This window comes from Cottoperca gobio, chromosome 24, assembly GCF_900634415.1.
Source record: "Cottoperca gobio chromosome 24, fCotGob3.1, whole genome shotgun sequence".
Classification (NCBI taxonomy): Eukaryota; Metazoa; Chordata; class Actinopteri; order Perciformes; family Bovichtidae; genus Cottoperca; species Cottoperca gobio.
Window position 1 is genome coordinate 11891313 of NC_041378.1, and position 19606 is coordinate 11910918.

The following is a 19606-nucleotide window of genomic DNA, read 5'->3' on the forward strand; positions in this document are numbered from 1 at the left end:
TCTGTCAAACCAACACATATACACACACACACACACACACAGAATAATGCAGCGCATACATCAGCGTTATTCTTGTTGATTGCTGTTAGTTTCATCAGAATTACTTTGGATAGTTGGTTTCATCAGAACATATCTCACTGGGGTGCGTATTTCTGTGTGTGTGTGTGTGTGTGTGTGTGTGTGTGTGTGTGTGTGTGTGTGTGTGTGTGTGTGTGTGTGTGTGTGTGTGTGTGTGTGTGTGTGTGTGTGTGTGTGTGTGTGTGTGTGTGTGTGTGTGTGTGTGTGTGTGTGTGTGTGTGTGTGTGTGTGTGTGTGCGTGTGTGTGTTTGTATAGCAGCGATCTGACAAAAAATAAATGGAAAGACAGATAAATATCTACAAATCTAAATGAGGCCAACAGTAAACATGTATTAGGTGGCTGAGCAATGTAATGAGCACCTCGTCTGAGCCTGAATAAACATTTGTGGAATATATAAGAAAAAAGTTAAATGTGTGAGACAAAATTTGTCTATAATATAACTTGTTTTTCTCGTTTCAACAACGTGTGTGTGTGTGTGTGTGTGTATGCGTGCGTGTGCGTCCTCCGGTCCTCAGCCCCCTCTCTGCGCCCTATATACTGTATAAAGCCGTCCAGTCCAATGGTAACACCAGCTGCTGTCTGTATCTCTAATTATAGCCTCTGCAGCGCAGGCTCCCAGGGCAAGACCGGGGGTCAGGTTTCTCCCTCCCACTGCACACACACGCTCGTTCAAACTGGGCCTTGAAAAACAGCTTCTATCAGGACTTAATAACTTGCAAGAGGCTCAACTAGATATTTATTCACTTATTTGCTCTTCACTTTGGCCTCTGTTTGACAAGGCAGGGCACTTAGGAGGAAATATGTTTCCCCTGGAGGAAGTGCAAGAGTGGTTGGGAGATTTAGAAGTTTAAAATTCTGAATACTTAAATTGTTCTTAAGGGCACAAAGTTAATACGTTTGGTGTCCTGTCGTGTTATGATTCCTGGTGCTATTGTTATTGGAGGACACACCAATTGTTAAATATTGTCAAATCATACTAAAACATTTAAGAAATGAAAATAAATCAATGATAGCACTTCTTCCGGTGTAAGGGGATTGCAGGGGATATTTTTGCAGTGGACAGGTCAGTATGGGTGAGGTCAGGAATGGAGTAATGGGCCCTTCAGAGGAGACAAACTGTTGTAACATTAGCTGTTAGCTGCCTCTAGCTGCCCCCATCATTATAACATGATTAATAAGCTCTGTGTTTCTCAGACACAGGAGACTTTAAGACCTTTATCTCCTCGCTTTCTTCTTTTTCTCTTTCTCCTCTCCATCCCTTGATCTTTTGTTCCTCTACACCCTGTTTTTCTTCTGCTCCACTGTCTCCCCCCTCCCTTCCTCCCTCCCTCCTTTCACTTCCTCTATCTCTCTATTTTGGACTCCTAGAGGGGGCAGGGTGACTCTCAGTAGGTCACCCCGGTCTCCCTGCTCCTCTCTATCGGTCTCACGCTCTCCAGCTGTTAAACTGAATTTCAGAAACTTTAACTGAAACCTTCAAGAGGAACTTTGAAATTAACAAAAAAAAAAGTATATATATATATATATATATATATATATATATGTATATATTCTTTTTACTGGATTTCCTTCCGTTTTCTCCCGTGGGGAAAGAGTTGAGTGTATTTTTAGACCTGCTGTGATTAAGTTTAACTACACTTGCTGTGCACTTTTAGCTGCCTGGGTTTGAGCGTTGCCTCCATCGTCTTTTTCTCACAATCAACTGGGGCCAAGAGGATTTAACGAAGGAGCTACTTGTGCATTTCTATGGTAACGAAGCCTTTGAAGGATTGAAGGTTATCACTGAACACCCAGCTAACTCCGAAGGTACTGTACAAATCCATGTCACTGTGGCTGAACTTTATGATAATGATCTGATACTGAAGTTACTGAATGCTGGAGATCTAAATAGTTACTCTTCCTCATTGCCATTTAAAATATCTACTAAAGGTTAGCTGCTACTGAAGGCATGCTCCCAAGCTTTATCTTGTGGAGAACTTTTAACGTTATGGTGAAATAAACCAAAAGGTATCTATGGTACACAGATGTAAGCTTTTAGCTGTACACATTACTAAAGTCACATTCATTTATCTTCACATTTTATTTTTATTTTGTAGAGAGAAATCAACTTTAAAATCCCTTTTTCCTCCCTTCAAATGTCACATTGTAGCCTGTTGTACTAATGCCACATGCAGATATAATAACACATGTGTTACATCAAATATATGACTGCTAACACATCAAGAATGTACACAAGAGGTAAATAACACATGTCTAATTGTTTCACGTGAGGGATTATTAGAGGCTTAAAGAGTTGAAAGTTTTTAGTATTTCCATGTCCCTTATATCATTTTGGGATTTCTCAAATATGCCTTGGGATCCACAGGTTGGGAACAAACAACATCGCTTTGATGGGATCTTTGAATTATTAATTACATTTTGTTTCTCTCTTTTTCCATTTGTTCATCTTCTGACACAATATAATTGCTCTAACGTAACCAAGAGGATCATTTGATATGTACATCATTACTTTTATATTTTTTAGTATTTTTATCCTTAGAAAAAGTGCCAATATAACACTACAGAAATACTGCATTATAAGTAAAAGTCCCGCATTTAAAATCCCTACTTCGGTAGAAGTACAGAAATATTATCAGCTAAATGTACAAAAGTGAAAGTACTCGTTCTGCAGCATGTTGTAGCTGGTCGCGGTGCTGCTCATTTTAACTGCTTTGTATACAGTTTGAAGTTTAGTCCAGTGGTTCCCAACCTAGGGGTCGAGCCCCTCAACAGGGTCACAAGATAAATCTAAAGGGTCATGACATGATTAATGGGAAAGAAGAAGAAACAAAGTCCTGCTACACACATTTATCTGTATTCATCTTTTTGGATTTTCTCTAATCGTTAATGTTATTTGTGAAATATCAGATCATTTTACATCTATTGGCCTTGAAAGTTATTTGGATAAAACTATCTGAAAAGTTAAGAGGAGAAAATGTATAGACATCTGAAGCATGACAATGTGTTGTATTTGATAAGCTTTTTTGCCGAGAATCTTACATAATAATTAAAGCATATTGGTGAGAGAAAAGAGTGGAATATTTAACACTAAAATGTTCTTTAGTTCAGTACTTAGATGCTACTTACTTACTTTCTACCAGTGATACCCAACCAGATGACTTTATAAGCAATGTCTTGCTGATTAACTTGTCATTAAGTTAGTGTACTCTATTCTATGACTCACGCTCCACAGTGCCTTTGTCGCCTTTCATTCGCCCTCGAACACCGGTTTGTCTCCTGCACCCACATCGTTCTAATTCTGGTCATTCCTTTGGTGTGGAGGAGGCAGCAGCAGTTGTTGTCCTACAGTGTGTGTGTGTGTGTGTGTGTGTGTCTGTGTGTGTGTGTGTGTGTGTGCGTGTGTGTGTGTGCGTGTGTGTGTGTGTGTGTGTGAGAAGATCAGCTCAGCTTGATGTTAACAACAGGTGGGCTGGGTCATCAGGACAGACACATACGTACTGCGACTGCAAGGGAGGAAAAAAAGTTGGCAGACGTTGACTCACTCTGACAGAAATTATAACACATGGGTCTATGTAAGAGGACTGTGCTGTAAGTAGACGGATTGGTGAAGGGTGGTGAAGTGGATGATTGCACAGAGCAGCCTTTTCTCTTCTCTCCGTTGTAAGACATTTAGACTGTGCTCCAACCTTCAGTCAGTGTTACAATGTGACTGTTTTACCTGCTGTGGATCAATGTGTTGGCCTGACCAGCCTTGCAAATCAATGGTCAGCTTTTATATCACACAAATACACACACACACACACACACACACCGGCACTCTCACTCTCTATTTCAGCAAACGCTCACGCTGGCTGTTCATCAGATCAATCAGCTTTCTAGAATCGGACGCACACACAAACGTACATTCGAGTGTGCGTGGACAGAATTATGTTGAATTGATTTTTCAGTTTGTTATCTGAATCCAGATACAGAAAGGTCAGTCTGAGACCAGCAACCGAATCAAAACACATCAATTGTTCACATTATACAACCGTGCTTAGAAACACATACATTGTGCAGTGGATACACAGATAAATAGATTTCTTTGCACTTAGCATACAAGAAATCAAACAGATTAATCAAATTAAACTAAAAGGAAGTGATGCAATCATGTGCCGTCAGACATCAATCAAACTGTGACTTTGGAGAGCTCCTGCCAATTAAACTTTAAAAAGAAAAGGCTAACTTTTCTACAATTTGACGTTTTTGTTTGTTTGTAAAATAAAAACATTTGATAGACAGACAAGACAACACTTTAAAATTGTTAAAGTCTAGCTAGCTCTGTTAAAAAGATTGCATGCATTGCATTGTGGGACAATAATAAACAATAAAGTAGAGCACACTCAAAAATAAAACATTTAGGAATAAAACATATCAATATCAGCTTTCAACTGTATCTGATCATCTGTAGTACTTTATCTTGTGGACCTGTCTTGTTGAAGGGCCTTATGTCAAAATCTTGTTGTAAAACTAAATTATTTCAGTTTGTATTGTGCTCATATGGTCTGTATAAAGTAAAAATAATTATAAGAACTGGGGCCAGGTAGTATAATCCCATAGGAGTACTGGTCTCAGCGCATATAGTTTAGCTGCCATGTATAGCCAGATGCGTGCACTGCTATTAATGGGAATTTGGTGGTATACATGCACAGAGGGCGGGTTGAGGAGAGATAGAGGGTTTAATTCCAGCTTTCATTTTGGCAGCTATTTTAGATTTAGTCATAGTCTTACACTTTAGACAAAAATGCTTGAAAGTTTTAGTCACATTTTAGTCATTTTTATCCTTCCACTAAAAGTAATTTAACTTGTAGTCAACTGTTTTATCTTTTTCTGTGTCAGCTTCAAATTAATTTTATCTTAGTTCTGTGTCAAATGTCCTTTTATTTAGTTCTACATTTATATTGAACATTTCAGTCAATCTTGTCTAGCCAAAATTCAAGATTTTACTCCGAGTCCTGACTGCTCATTAGTGATGTCTCTACCGGCCAGTGATTAGAGCCACTACGCAGCTCAGCAAACTTTAAGCATTAAAGTAGCAAAATTGTCAGGACAGAAACAAGAATGACAGCGAAGGTCTAAGCACAGTGTGTGTTTGAGAGAGTGACAGAGAGAGGGGAAGAGAAGGTGGAAGGTGACGAAAATGAAGAGAGATTTTGGTAAAGATATTTTAGATATTGCACTTGTTCACTATGGTGCCGTCTCGTCAGCCTCTTGTCTTAGTCATGGTAAAAAACAATGTAGTTGACGTACAAATTCGTCATTAGTTTTAGTTAGTTTAGTTTAGTGAAATCCACACCAGTTTAAAAGGGGCCCAACATTGATGATTCACCTTCGGACCCCCTAAAATGTTAATCCGGCCATGGCAAAGTGGTCTTGTTTGTTTGCATTAATCTCCAATACCTGTTGCTGCATTCACTGTTTAATAGTCTTGTGCAGTCCAGTGCACAGGCTACATAATAGACTAAAATATGGACAATATGCTCAAGTGGAAGCAGACAGTATGTATTGAGAGAAAGCCTGAATTGTGCCTTGAGGTACATAAATTATATAATGAATAGAGACGCAAATCTACACTTAGTTTCTAATTGACAGTGAAGATGAAAGCCATTAGAGTCCAAACTGCCACCTAATTCTGTCAGCGACTGCATAATGAATGGTGTTAAATGCCTCAGCTGGACCAGGATGGCATACAGGAATCACGTGAATCTGCGCCCTTCAGGGCCTCATTAATAACCTTGAGAAGGGCATGTTTCTTCCACGTGAGAATTCAAATCTCCACAACAGTGTAGCTATCACTTCATATTTGCAGATAAGCTGTGCAACAAAACAAAAGAAAAAATAAATCATCTCAGGCGTTCATCGCAGCACGACGCATAATGAACACAAACAACCTAACGTGGGGCACATAATCATGTTATGGCGCACGGCCCCGCTGCCATACACTGATGAAAACTTTCTTTTGAGAAGTAATTTTTCTTGGACAGCAAAGTGAGATGGAATTTAATCTCCCCATCACCTATAATCGGGTAGTCTGTCTCTCACTCTCATCCTCACACAAAGTAAAATGTATTTGAATGATTCACTGACTTCCATGTGAATAAACAGCTGTTGTGTTCATTAATCAAAATAAATGGTGACATGACTCCAGCAGAACGCCTGTTGCGCATTACTCATATCAAAAGCTGATTAAAATTACCCAAAAATATGGGTCAGTAGTGAATTCATGGTGGTAAGATGTCAATACCAGGAAATGTTTTTATAATATCAACTCCATCATGGGCTGTAACCCTATATTGTGATAGCAAAGGCCTCAAAGCAAAGTGAACCTTCCGCCCACACAATACTCCCAAGGTTTCTGTAGTTGTTTTGAAATGTTGCAACGGGTTTGTTTCAATGCTCATTGTCTTGGAACAGAAATCTACTGCCAAAGCATCTCTTTTTAATCATTATCTTCTAAATCAGATACTAATTGCATTGCCCTCTAAGTCCTGTAGATACTACAGATAATGACCATTTTAATAGTGAGATCAGCAATTTTAGAGAACTTAAACAACTTCCGTCTCAGCAAAAAATAAAAAAGGTTTCACTGTGGGATCTATATTGTTCCTTGGACAACCGGGACAAGATGATCATCCAAGTTTAAAAGGCATATTGTGGAAAGCTGATTTCAAGAGTACACACTTATGTATACTCCTCACACTTTAAAGCTGCTATAATCAATATTGTATATTACAATGGATCAAATAACAACAATGTGTTGATCATATCATCGAGCCCACAGAAAACTAGAAACTTTAAAAATGTCTATCAAAAAAGCAGGTTTACAAAATGATTCTATCCACATTACATTAAATTGCTTAAATTTGCTTTTAGCCTTGTTACTTTTATTGCTAAGATTTGTTTCTGATGTCATCTCACTCCATTAGCAGACCACATGCTTTTTTGGGGGTTATTGTTTAATCCATTCTTGCTTTATTTTTTTTCTAGCATTTTATTTTGTGATTTGAAAGTATACAGTTTTCCTAAGTATTTCAAAAACTGAGCCTGGTACACTTCTCTTCCACACTTCTCTCTTCCACACTTCTCTCTTCCACACTTCTCTCTTCCACACTTCTCTCTTCCTCACTTCTCTCTTCCTCACTTCTCTCTTCCTCACTTCTCTCTTCCACACTTCTCTCTTCCTCACTTCCTCACTTCTCTCTCTTCTCTCTTTTTCCCCCTCTTTCTGTCCTCAGCTCTCTTCACCAATGAGCAGTCAAACCCACAGCGAGGGGGCGGCCCCTCCAGCTCGGACCAATACGAAGACATTTTTGGATGATGTCATTTTGACCTTTAGTTCACCGATGGCCTGGCTGCTGGTCGTGGCTCTGATCCTCACATGGTCGGGCGTCGCCATCGTTCTCTTTGATTTGCTTGACTACAAAACTCTGTCAGGTAACATGAGTCATTGTTGATTGTTTGTTTGTATTGTTATTTTATCCTTTTATTACATTGTTTGCATTTTAAGTGTAGCTTTGCTATCAGATTTACCATTCGACAATGATTATCATTCCATGATTATAATGTGCTTGCGATATATAATTATGTCACTTTCCTTCAACTTATTTATACACATCATTCACATATCATTTACACATCCATATTTCATCTGAGCACTTTTCAACAACCTTTCAGACATTTTTGAAGTAGACTTCAAAAGTGGACGTGCTCTAATGAAGGTCATCATTTTCAGCATCCATGTGTCGATTAAGGGGATACACACCATCTCATTTTTCTTTTTAACAAACGTCAATAATAGCGTCACAACATCTGTGGTGCTTTAACCTTTGTGTCTCACGAGGGACATTTTTGTTTTTTAATTCTTCGATCATTTTGGCTGTGTTAATGTATAGCCTATTGCATACATTTTGGCAAGGGTGTTAGTTTAAGAATTTTTTTTTTTTTAAGTGCAACCTTGGCTTCTATAATAAACTATGAAGCCAAAATGCAGACATTAAGACCCTGAAGGACAAAAATGTGCCCCCATTCAAAACCATTGGAACCACACATTTTGTATTATTCAGTCATTAAAGCATAACATCATGCATTTCACTTTACCAGGCTTTTAATCTATAACCCTGGCTTCAAAATTGTAGTTTTAACTATTTTTTCAAAAATGCATGCTATTTTCCTGCACAAAAGAAAATGCATTAAACTCAATTTAAATTCAAGAATTCAATGATTAAAACATTTTTGGCATTGGCATTTTGTAAACAAACTGGCAAGTACAGGCTTAAAAAAAAGAAAAGAATATGTGATATTTATGATCAGGACTGAAGTTAAAGATTAAACTCAGTGAAAGTTGAAAATAATATTAATAAATAGTATTGTTTATATGTGTTGGTGTGTTGTGAGTTTCCCTTCACTTGATAGATGGATTGTATTGAAAATGACACACTTTTAAAGGAGTGCATTTTCTCACACCCACATCTTCACCTAGACTTTAACATCAATTAGTCCACCAGTTAACAGTTCATGTACCAGTGTAGAAATACAGCTGTGTACATACTGAGGTCAACCTACTCCTTTTCATTTTCACTTAAATGTCCTACACTGGTAGAATGGATTGAAAGGGCTCTTCCTGTTGTCAACATAAATAATAATAACACATGGGATTATCAGTCATGACTTGAATAAAACATGTAGCTATCTAATTAAAATTGTGATTTCTCTGGTTAACATACTTCTTTAAAATGCTGTACATTGCCTGCCAGAAACTGAGAGCAGCTTTGTTTCCTAATATATTTCTAATCCTATTATCTCCAGCAGCTCATAACTTAATTGTCTTGAGTGATCAAATTTCATTTTCTGTGATCACACTTTAATTACTTCATTGTCGTGAGATAACAGAAAATTAATTTCCCTGAGAACGCAACTATGTTACTGATTGATTAAAGTGGATGCAGCAGTGAAGATATCCTTCAAACATTTTCAGTTCTGCTCATGACTGCCTATTCACTGATCAGGATTACAAGGCTATGCACACTCAGTAATTCATAAATTGAGATAATGACAAGCGTCTGATTGCAGCATAACAGAAGAAATCAAGAGAGAACAACCGTTCCAGACTCTTGTTTCTTTTGGTAACACAGAATATGGGATGTTAATCGAAACACTGAACATAAATGTAGCTAAATTTATTATACAGCAGTTATTATTTACTTTAACCATAAAGCAAAAGTTTGACATTTTGGAAATTTTGGAAATCTGTCTGTTAAAGTTAAGGCTATGCTACAGCCACCGGTCGGCTAGCTTAGCTTAGCATTAGGACTGAAAACAAGGGGCAACAGCTATTCCGGCTCTGTCTGAAGGTAGCTAACTTCACCGGAAGTGCTCTAAACTTTAATTTTGAGTTACTTCCTGGGATCTCTGCTAGTTGCCTGCACTGGTTCCAGACAAAGAATAGTCGGGTACATAACCCTACTGTGAAATAATAAATAGTTTTTTTTACACTTCGGTGTAAGCTTTACAGGTGCTCACAGAAAGAGTGTGTCCGTCTGTTTCCATTCTTTATGCTAAGCTAAGCTAACCGACTGCTGGCTATAGTTCCATATACAGCACAGTAGTGTACAGACATGAGAGTCGTTTCAATCGTCTCTTCTAACTTTTTGCAACAAACTGAATAAGTGTATTTCCCAAAATGGGAATTTTTGTAATCTAATGACAATTTCAGTTGAGATATTGCTTTTATCAAATTAGGACCAATGGCCACCATTTATGTGGATGTCCAATCAGTGTTGATGTTAAATAGTTGACTGCCGGCACGGCTCCGCGAGCAGGAGAACTCAACTTTCTGCAAGCATCGGCAAGGCAAGGAAACATTTAATACATCGTGGTAATTCAATGTGCTTTAGAGGGTAATAAAAATACAACAACTTAACAATTTAAGAAGTGCAAGAGTGCAGGCAAGTGATACAGGAGATGTGAAATGTAAAAATGAACCAGTGCAGTTTAAATCAATTGAAAATAAAATAGTCACGAAAGCATAATGGTAAAGCATTAGCATGCACTGTAGTGATCTAAACAGACCTGACACCCAAAGGTCAAACTGTTTCCAATCTTCCAGCCACACAACAGGAAATCAATCCCTTTGATTGTGTCACAGGTGAATTCCAGTGTGAAGTTAATTTACTGTGATGATGACCTTTCAATCAATTCTACTCATATCTGCTCATTATCACTCCCACCACTCCCACACATCACCATGTACTCGGACTATCCTACAGTGTAAGGATAGTCCTGCCTCACACATTCAACACACTCATCTTTAACTCCTCTCTTGACTCTTCTCCTTCCCCCTCCCACCCACCCACCCTCACCTCTTCTCCATCCTCATGCTGTCAATCACCTGCCATCCCATCCAAAGAGTACACATCACACTGCGACGACTCCGTGTGTTTATCTCATGGTAAAAACAACAACAGCAAAACCACTAACAGTTTGACTGCACTGCTTGCTTGCACTAGAGATGAGAGATAAGCGAGATATACATGACCTTGCTAATTTATTGTCCCGATACTTGTTACTAAATGTAAGTTAGCAATCTTGTTAACTTGGCCGCTAATGGGACAATAAGTCTAATTACCTAAATGCTAAATGTCATTATCGAGTCATTAGCTTAGTTGCTAAGAGGAAAATAAGTTTTCTAAATTACTCCTGTCATAACCGTCTGCAAACCATTTTCCTTTTGTAGAGCAGTTTATACAGTGTTAATAACACTTGGTGGTGCAACACAAATAAGCTACAGTAGCATTCTCTCCAACACGGTTAGCAGTCAAGACGGCAAAAATAAAAAAAGGACACCAACTTTGAAATTAATAAAAAATGTGCTCAGATTTACTTCACCACCAACGAATCCATCGAATTACATTTAATTATTTCCTGAAAAGAGACCCAAGTCGTTTAGCAATTCACTGTTTTGAACTTGAAGTTTTGAAGTTGATTCTTGACCTTTAGCAGTGGTGTAGTTCAGGGCACATGCAGGTATACGGAATACATCCACCTCTCTTTATGTCAATTTACAGTATAATCACCTATCAGCTAAAAAACCCTTGAAAAGCCTTGGAGTAGCCTATCCATACATTCTTGTGTTACGTTTTTCATGTGTTCAGGGTTGATTTACCCTTTGAGCATTTGTCCCGAATCTAAAATGTTTGTTGACTTATTTACTACACATTCACATTCTGGTCTTAAAATGCAAACTGTTTATCAAGCCTCTCAGCTACAGATGGAAGACAAATTAAAGGAAAAAACAAAAACATCAACTCTAGAAAGGTGTTCAGACACCATCTTTTAGTGTTTTGATGATGTTGGAGGAGAGCGTTGTCTTACATATCCCTCCAAAATCCCCCATGGGTGCACAATTGGGTAAATTGACATCTGTGTGGAAGCATCTGCATTTGTTACATTTCACTCATTTATTCAGTCCTTTACTTTGTCACCAGTCTGTGTATTCTCAATCCCTGTCTTGAGGTGCATGACAATCAAAACGTGTGCCTGCGCTACTAGTGTGGAACTTGCATGTACATCTGTGTTCCCTCTGGACCTGCTAACAGTCCTCAATGACTAAGAAGCCATGTGATACACAAGCTTAAAATAGACATCTAAGTATTGGGTTACGGCTATTGTGTCTCATAACAAAAGTAAATCTGTCGGCCTGTTGGGATTTCAAATGGAATTATTTGTGCAGTTGACAGCTGACATTTAAAAAGACGATCAAATCCAATCCAAGAAAACTTAAACAGAGAAAAATACAGGTTATGTGAATGCTATTTCATATATTTCATGCAGAGATACCAACAAGAGTTACAAATCGTTTCTCTAACTCAAGGAGATATTTCTCCCACGGTTAAGGATAGTTGTAGGAAATGTCCATGAAATACAAAGCGTCCCCTGTACGTTTTAGTTATCTTCCATTTTCTGAAGCAAATATTTGCAAGTTGACAATGACAAAAAGCTGGAGCTGCATTTTTAATCACAAGGCTTTTCTCCCATCATGACATTTCAATAAAGACCAGTGTGTGTAAATGAAACAGCAAGGACACAGAGAGAGAGAGAGAGAGAGAGAGAGAGAGAGAGAGAGAGAGAGAGAGAGAGAGAGAGAGAGAGAGAGAGAGAGAGAGAGAGAGAGAGTAGCATTCAGGGGAATTCATGGAAACACTGATCTACAAATCTTACCTTTCTTTATCTGACAGAGAGGCACGAGGCAACTTCTTAGTAATGTATGTGATCATTCTAAACAAGAGAACCTAATTAGAATGAGATGGTTAGAAATCATCTCATGTTTATTCTCTAGCTCGGATCAGACATTACTGATAAGGGAGTTGAACTAAAATGCATGCAGGTGGACGAAGTACTCAGATCCTTTACTTAAGTAAAAGATCTAATACCACAGTGTAGAAAAAAGTGCATTCAAAATGGTATCTAATTAAAAGTATAACTGTGTTAAGCTCAACATATACTTAAAGTAACTCTATACTTAGAGTAAAAAGTACTCATTGGGCACAAAAGCCCATTTCAGAATAATAAAAGTTATATTATTAGATTTTATAATTGACATGTTTATCACTTTAATGTTGCAGCTGGTAAAGGAGCTTTTTTTTAAATAAGTATCTTGTGAATTTCACCAAGGGATGACTAAGGTTTAACTTTAATAATAATACATGATGATTCTTTTGCTGAATACATTTAGTCTGAATCCGAATTTCAAAGTAACTAAAGCTTTAAGATAAATATAGTGGATTAAAAAGTACAATATTTGCCTCTAAATTGAAGTGGAGTAAAGGTATAAAGTACAAGGAAATGAAAATACTCAAGTAAAGTACCTTAAAATTGTACTTAATTGAGTAAATCTACTTAGTTAATGTCCATCACTGACAATGTCAGTAAGGAAGCTGAAATGAAGGAAAGAAATGGAGAAGGAATTGAAAGTAAGTGCAAAGTGTTGAGGGAAGCCAGAAAGGAAGAAAACAGAAAGAAAGACTTTTTGACTTAAAATAAACATGGAAAGGAGAAGGAAAGATGGAAAGAAGGAAAGGAATATATTGTAAGAAGGGAGGATTTAGGGAAGGAAGGAGGAAAACAGGAAGAATGAAAGAAGGAAGCAAGAAAAGGAAGAAAAACAAACAAACAAGTCTCCGTATCTTTACGCTTTCCTTCTCTTCAAGCTCTTTTCTTCTGACAGTTTTTTCAGAGCCCCTTGAGGTTTCTCTTTTTGTATTTTTAATCTCTTGGTTGGTTTTATCATTTTGATTTTAGCTGGTAAACTAAACTAAACTAAAGATAGAAAGAAGAATCCAGAAGAGAGGAGACACAGGATGAGAACATGAAAGTAAAACTGAGATAGAAAATAGATTTAAAGAAAGAAGAGAGAAGAAAAGAGACATGGAATGAGTGAGAGGGAGAAACTGAGACTGAGAGAAGAAAGCTCAGTGGAAGAGAGACTGAATTATGATGGCCTTCCTGGTGTCTCTGTCTGGAGTGCCAATCAAAGAAATGTCAGTGCATTAATCAGTTGTCTGCGAGGATCCTGTACGACTCCTCCACACTGGGCAACAAACAGCTACAAAGCTTCTTCCACATGGGAGACGGAATATTAAAAAGATCAATTAATGAGAGCCGCCGCTGGGACGAAGCCGTTGTGAATAACAAAGAAGTGTCGATGTAGAAAAATGAAGATAATTAACATCATTTTGGTATAATTGACTTGCTTTGCTTTAAAATGCCTCTTGTGTATCATTTGGTACCAAAATATTATAAAATATGTTGGTACCACTCATAAGTCACCCTTTATAAGTGTATACGTTGATGTTTATTAAAGCTTTAATACCAGTTGATTATGCATTTATTAATGCTGTTAAGGTCGTAAGACATTAATGGGACGAACTTTTGGGTTTGTTAAAAAATTAATGGTGTTAATAGGTTGTCAATAAGCATCAGAGTAAGAAGAAATATTTTATTAATACCGGGGGGGGGATGAAATTGGTCCCATCCCATATATTATTATTATTATTATTATTATTATTAATTTATTTTTATTCAACACACATTTAACCAGGTAAGACCCGTTGAGATCAAAAATTTGTTTTACAAGGGAATATATGCGTACTACAATATATTACAATGGTGTAAAAGCATAGATAAGACTGTTAGTTGACACGTACAGTATGAACGCAGTATTAATGCCAGAGTATTTTACATTTTAATCTTGTATTGCACATGAACATAGTTCACTGCACAGTAAATTATTGTATAAAATTATTGTACAGTTTTGCACAATTTCAGATATAAATCCCATCTCACAGGTTTCTCACTGTCTAATAAGCCAACAACAAAAGTTTATTATTGACCTCCCTTGAAAAATAGATTCTTAATTTCAATGGGACTCTCCTGGTTAAATAAATGTTAAATACAAAATAAACAAAAATGTTTATAAGTTAATAAATTATTTTATATGAATATTCATTAGGCCTGCTTTTTTCAATTTGAATAATGTGTTAATAAATTGATTTTTCTCCAGATGTTTCCCCGAAGGTCAGAGGTCAAACTGTCCATTGAAGCGGTCTGCCTCATAATTAAAGAGCTACAGACAAAGCTGCTGGAGGAGGATAAACACAAACCTGACAAACCAAAATCCATTCACGTTATTGTCCTAACTGATCCATAAAGCATTAATACATGTTGTATTAACCATTAATGGTTACAAGTTATGAATCTATTACAAAGGTTGCCCTATTAAATGGTTTTTTTTTGGCACACATGTATGAGGTGGAAATTTCAGACTACTGGAGTAGAAACCAAAAGTTAGCAGATGACACAACTACTGTATTCAGGAAATAGTAGTAAACTATATATATATATATATATATATATAAATATATATATATATATTGGAGACAGACAATGTCAGTGATACCGATAAGACCGTGTGGAGAATGTTGAAATGCTGCTGAAAACTTGTTTGATTTGTTGCCGTTTCTTGCTGTGTTCTCATCCAGCATGTCCTCCGCGTCAGCCGAGATACAGTAAGTCCTAACATGTTCTATAAGTGTGTTTTGTGTGTGATGTTTTTTTTAATTATGTGTATCATGTTTGCCACTATAGCAGCAACACAATACATCTGGCTGTGAATGATTGAAAATATGTGGCACGATGAAGGCCACTGTTCTTCTGTGTAACTCTCTGTTATGTGTCTTTTCCCCCTCTCTGCAAACTGTATGCTACACTACCCATCATGCTGTCTCTGTTGACGTTGTGTTCATGTGTCTCTCCCCCTCAGGTCTCCCTCCTCCTTCTGCCATCGCCAAGAGAGGTCTGAAGGCTCGAGGCAAGAAGAAACTCCTAAGCTATCATGCATATCACATTCACTCCCTAGTGCTTAATTTAATTATATCTAATATAAACACGTGTGCCTCACTTTAAGAAAAGGTTGCTCTGATGTCCTTAGAGGACACAAATGTAAAAAACTGGCATACATTTATATATTAACATTATTTTCCATTTTAACTGATTTAAATCAGTAAAACCAACTTCAGTCCTGATCATCACTACCACAGACATTAATTGAAAAACAGAAATGTTACCCTTAAATGCTAGTTTGTTTACGTAATGCCACCGTTGTTTTTTTATGAAAAAAGAATATAGAATATATATATATATATATATATATATAGATAGATAAAATGCAGGATTTTATGCTGTAGGGAACGTGGGATCAAAATGTTTGTTTTTCATGGGTTTCAATGGGACATTTTTGTACTTGAGGCTCTGACCGTCTGAATTTTGGCTACAAACATTATTATAGACATATTATCGGAGCTAACTTCTAAAAAATTAGAAAAATATAAATGAAAAATAATAATAAAAAACTTCCACCATTTCATCGAAACATTTTCAAAGTTGTTTATTAGATATTTCTCTCTCTAGCAACCTACTGTGAGCAACCGTGAAACTAATAGTATTAATATTATTATTCATTATATAATAAACCATAATGTGAGCTTTAACATCTAATGTACATGCTAATTAATACATACTACCTTTGTGAAGCTCATTATTGTTAATATTTCTGTTAAAAGTGTGTGTTTTTTTCCTTTTTGAGACCATAGCTTGTAGGTAAGGGTCCCAAGTTCAATTGCGTAAAATATCCTATGTGTAAATATTTTATAATATCACACACTACTCTGCTTTACAATATTCAGTTCTATTCTATTGTTTATTTCTTTATACTATTTAGGTGGTTTTCGTGCAATCAAATCAAGCCCTGCTGGAGTCCCTGCTGATGTCACAGCTCAGGAGAGCTCTGATTGGTTGGAGATAATATGGACTTTTGTAGCCAGTTTGGTAGCTCCTGATGAGGAGGAGGAAGGTATTCACCAGCTAACTGAAACCCTCACATGTAAGAAAACATCACCTCATGCTAATTAACCATTTAATGACTAACTAATATCGTGAATAGGATGATTATCCCGCCTAACATCGTATTAAGGACATGGCATTCACATGCTCCAATTCATGACTGGAACATTTCAATATTCTGGATATAGCCAGACTATTAATCAGCATGGAAATATATTGAAAAGCAAAGTATATGCTCATCGTGATGATCCAGGCTGCGCAGATAATAGCAATCACTCACTGATTAACAGAGTTCAAATTAATGTGACGGCCCTTTAACCTGCTAAATTATGGAAATACATTAGGCATAAAATACACTTCACATCTTCTTTAGTCAATTATCAGAGCCAACGGCCCATTAAAAATACTGCTAATTTACTGTAGAGAAAACTTGAACTGGAGCACTTTATGTTTCAGAATACATCAACAACACTTAAGAGATGCTCTCATTCAGATTGAGTAGCAGAAAGATATATTAGTCAGAGTTATTGTACCATTGAAACAGTTCATTTACAAAGGAAGATATTCAAGGCCAAAACAACAGCAGGAAGACAGAAGAAAAATAATTGTGTTATGCTGGCAGCTTAATATTTTTTATTTGATTGGTTGCAGCCAAGAAACTTCCGTTTTGTGTTTAAAGGGAGACATTAAAGGTGAATAAGGTAACAATTTTAACTAATAGATATCACCATGAAACTTCCCCGGTTGATTACTTACAATAAGACATTAATCTTTTGTATTGTCTTCTGAAATGTTTTGTTTCAATATGTAAATGCAACAATATCTAATGCTAACTTTTTGTGAATTTAAGAGAAATCTACAGATGCAAATAAACAAAGTTCGTCAAATAAACTTCTAAATGTGTATTTTGGACTTTTTTAGTTTGATCGAAGACATTTTATGGAAGCAAAATTGCCCGAACTCTCAAAATTGTCCAATGCGTGAAATAATAATATTTTTGCCTGTAGTGTCTCGCCTTAATATTTATACCTGAGACTGAAACCTCATCTTCTTCTTTGGCCTTCAGCTTTCCACTCTGAGGAGCTCTGAACAAGAGGAGTGTGAGAGAGGATGTGAATGGATGAATATGAAGAGCCGGAGAAGAAGAGAGAGGACAAAAAGAGACAAGTGTCAGACTGAAGTGGAAGAGAGGATGTATAGTTTATCATATTAATGTTTCTTTGTACTTGTCTGTTGTTAACTAGAATATGATGAATAAAAACTGACAATGTGAAACCTTGGCTTTGGTTTCTTTCCTTTAGTGCACATTTCAAATGTTCAATTTCAATGTTCTTCATACTCAAGCTGCATCCTTCACAACTATGGAGCCCTGAAACTGAAAATATTACATAAATATACAAGATCAGTAATAAAATGATCGTTAGTTAGATAAAAAAATAAAAAAGAAAGAAAGAAATATTAAATATTAACCTTTCACTACATTTTGCCAGTTTAGGGTCTCCATACACTACTGAACTGTGAACAGTAATATTCTGAATGTAAATACATTAACAATGTTTGTTTTTGTAGCATATACAGCAAACATTTCCTTTTTCTGTAAACCCTTAAACAGACAAACACACAAAACCACACACAGCTTGTTTCTGTTACTTTAGAAAGACTTTGCATTGACTTAACTCTAATGTTAACCAAACCCTGAACCCTAATCACACATTTAACAAGGTCTTCACCCTAAAATGTCAATTATTACCAGGTTTTTACCCCTGAATAGGACAAATTCACATGATTTGACACATAACTTTGAGGTAAGCCTTTCCATGAGGGTCCTTTTTGTAATTGTAGTGCACACTGTGGCAGCCCTTCATTTCCCTCTCTTCCTCTCCAGTCTCTCTGTCTCTGTCTGCACAGGAGGAGGTGGTCTGAATTGGAGATGACCAATGACAAATTCATAATTCTTCTTTTGATAAAGAGGGCAGTGTGACCTGCAGTTAAAAGAAAACAGCGCTGAATAAAGTAGGTGAGAGCATAAGATAAATGGATTGTAAGTCTGAGCATGAGCTCACCAGCAAGGTATATGAATATACCTCATATACTGCAACCTCACATAACTTCAGGAATCCTAACAGGCTTTAGATTTACAATGAGACTTCAAATAATGAGAGGATATTACAAGCAAAAGTCCTGTATTAAAAAAAAGTACAGATGTACAGTATTATCATAAAAGATTGCTTTAAGTAGCATTAGAATGGTCCATGTTATATTATTATATTATTGGATTGTTGTTATTGATGCATTAACATGCAAACACTCCTCCACTGTTTGGGTAGTTTTGTTTATAACAATGCATCATATTTTATAAACTGGTCATGTTTTTTATATATTAAATGTGACAAGTAACTGGTGAGGAAAAAGTACAATATTTCCTTCTGAAATGTAGTAGAGTAGAAGTATGAAGTGAAATTAAATAGAAATAGTCAAGTAGATTGCAAATACCTCAAAATTATATTTAATGGGAGCACAGTACTGGAGAAAATGCATGAAGTTACTTTATACTAATGTACAAAATTACCATGAAAACATGTGTAGCATGGGAAAAAATAAATGTATGCATTTAACAGCGGTATTTTTGTCATCTTGTTATTCGGTGAAGTCGAGAGACAATTGCCACATAGAGAAAAATAAAGCTTTTCACCATTTTGCAGATTGACTGTGTGCATGCTGTTATGGAAAGTAATGATTACAGCTGTGAATTGTCATCATCTTCTAGACAAATATGTATCTACATCTGCCTCTTCTTTTGTGATCATCTTCATCTTTGTCTGCAGCCTAAAATGGAAACATATGCATAGCCTTATTTACTAATAGGCTATTTATTCATCTTCAATTAAAATTAGTTGGTGGGCAATCAGTATTGTGGGAATGTGTTTCTGGCGTAATGAAATTGTCATGAAATTAAAATGAGTTGTAATGAATTCACTTAATTACAACTCAAATGGATTTCAACCAAATTGAAGTGAACATATCAGTGTAGCAGAACATCTCTATGATTGTACAGGGAATTGATTCTTTTATAACATTACATTATACCTTATC

General features: G+C 36.5%; 1 protein-coding gene across 5 annotated transcripts; it reads left to right on the forward strand.

Moving 5' to 3' along the window:
• Positions 1 to 1469: 1469 nt before the first annotated feature.
• LOC115028783 (triadin-like) lies at positions 1470 to 17792 on the forward strand. 5 transcript variants are annotated; one of them, XM_029462611.1, is made up of 7 exons: positions 1470 to 1885; positions 7354 to 7552; positions 10524 to 10565; positions 15154 to 15180; positions 15435 to 15482; positions 16392 to 16553; positions 17580 to 17792. In XM_029462611.1, the coding sequence occupies exons 2-7, from the start codon at positions 7366 to 7368 to the stop codon at positions 17600 to 17602; spliced, it is 489 nt and encodes a 162-aa protein (XP_029318471.1). In that variant the 5' UTR covers positions 1470 to 1885; positions 7354 to 7365; the 3' UTR covers positions 17603 to 17792. The 5 variants fall into 5 exon arrangements, with proteins under 5 accessions (XP_029318471.1, XP_029318474.1, XP_029318475.1 ...); XM_029462612.1 differs by lacking the exon at positions 1470 to 1885 and adding an exon at positions 3568 to 3667; XM_029462614.1 differs by lacking the exon at positions 10524 to 10565.
• The last annotated feature ends 1814 nt before the right edge of the window (positions 17793 to 19606 follow it).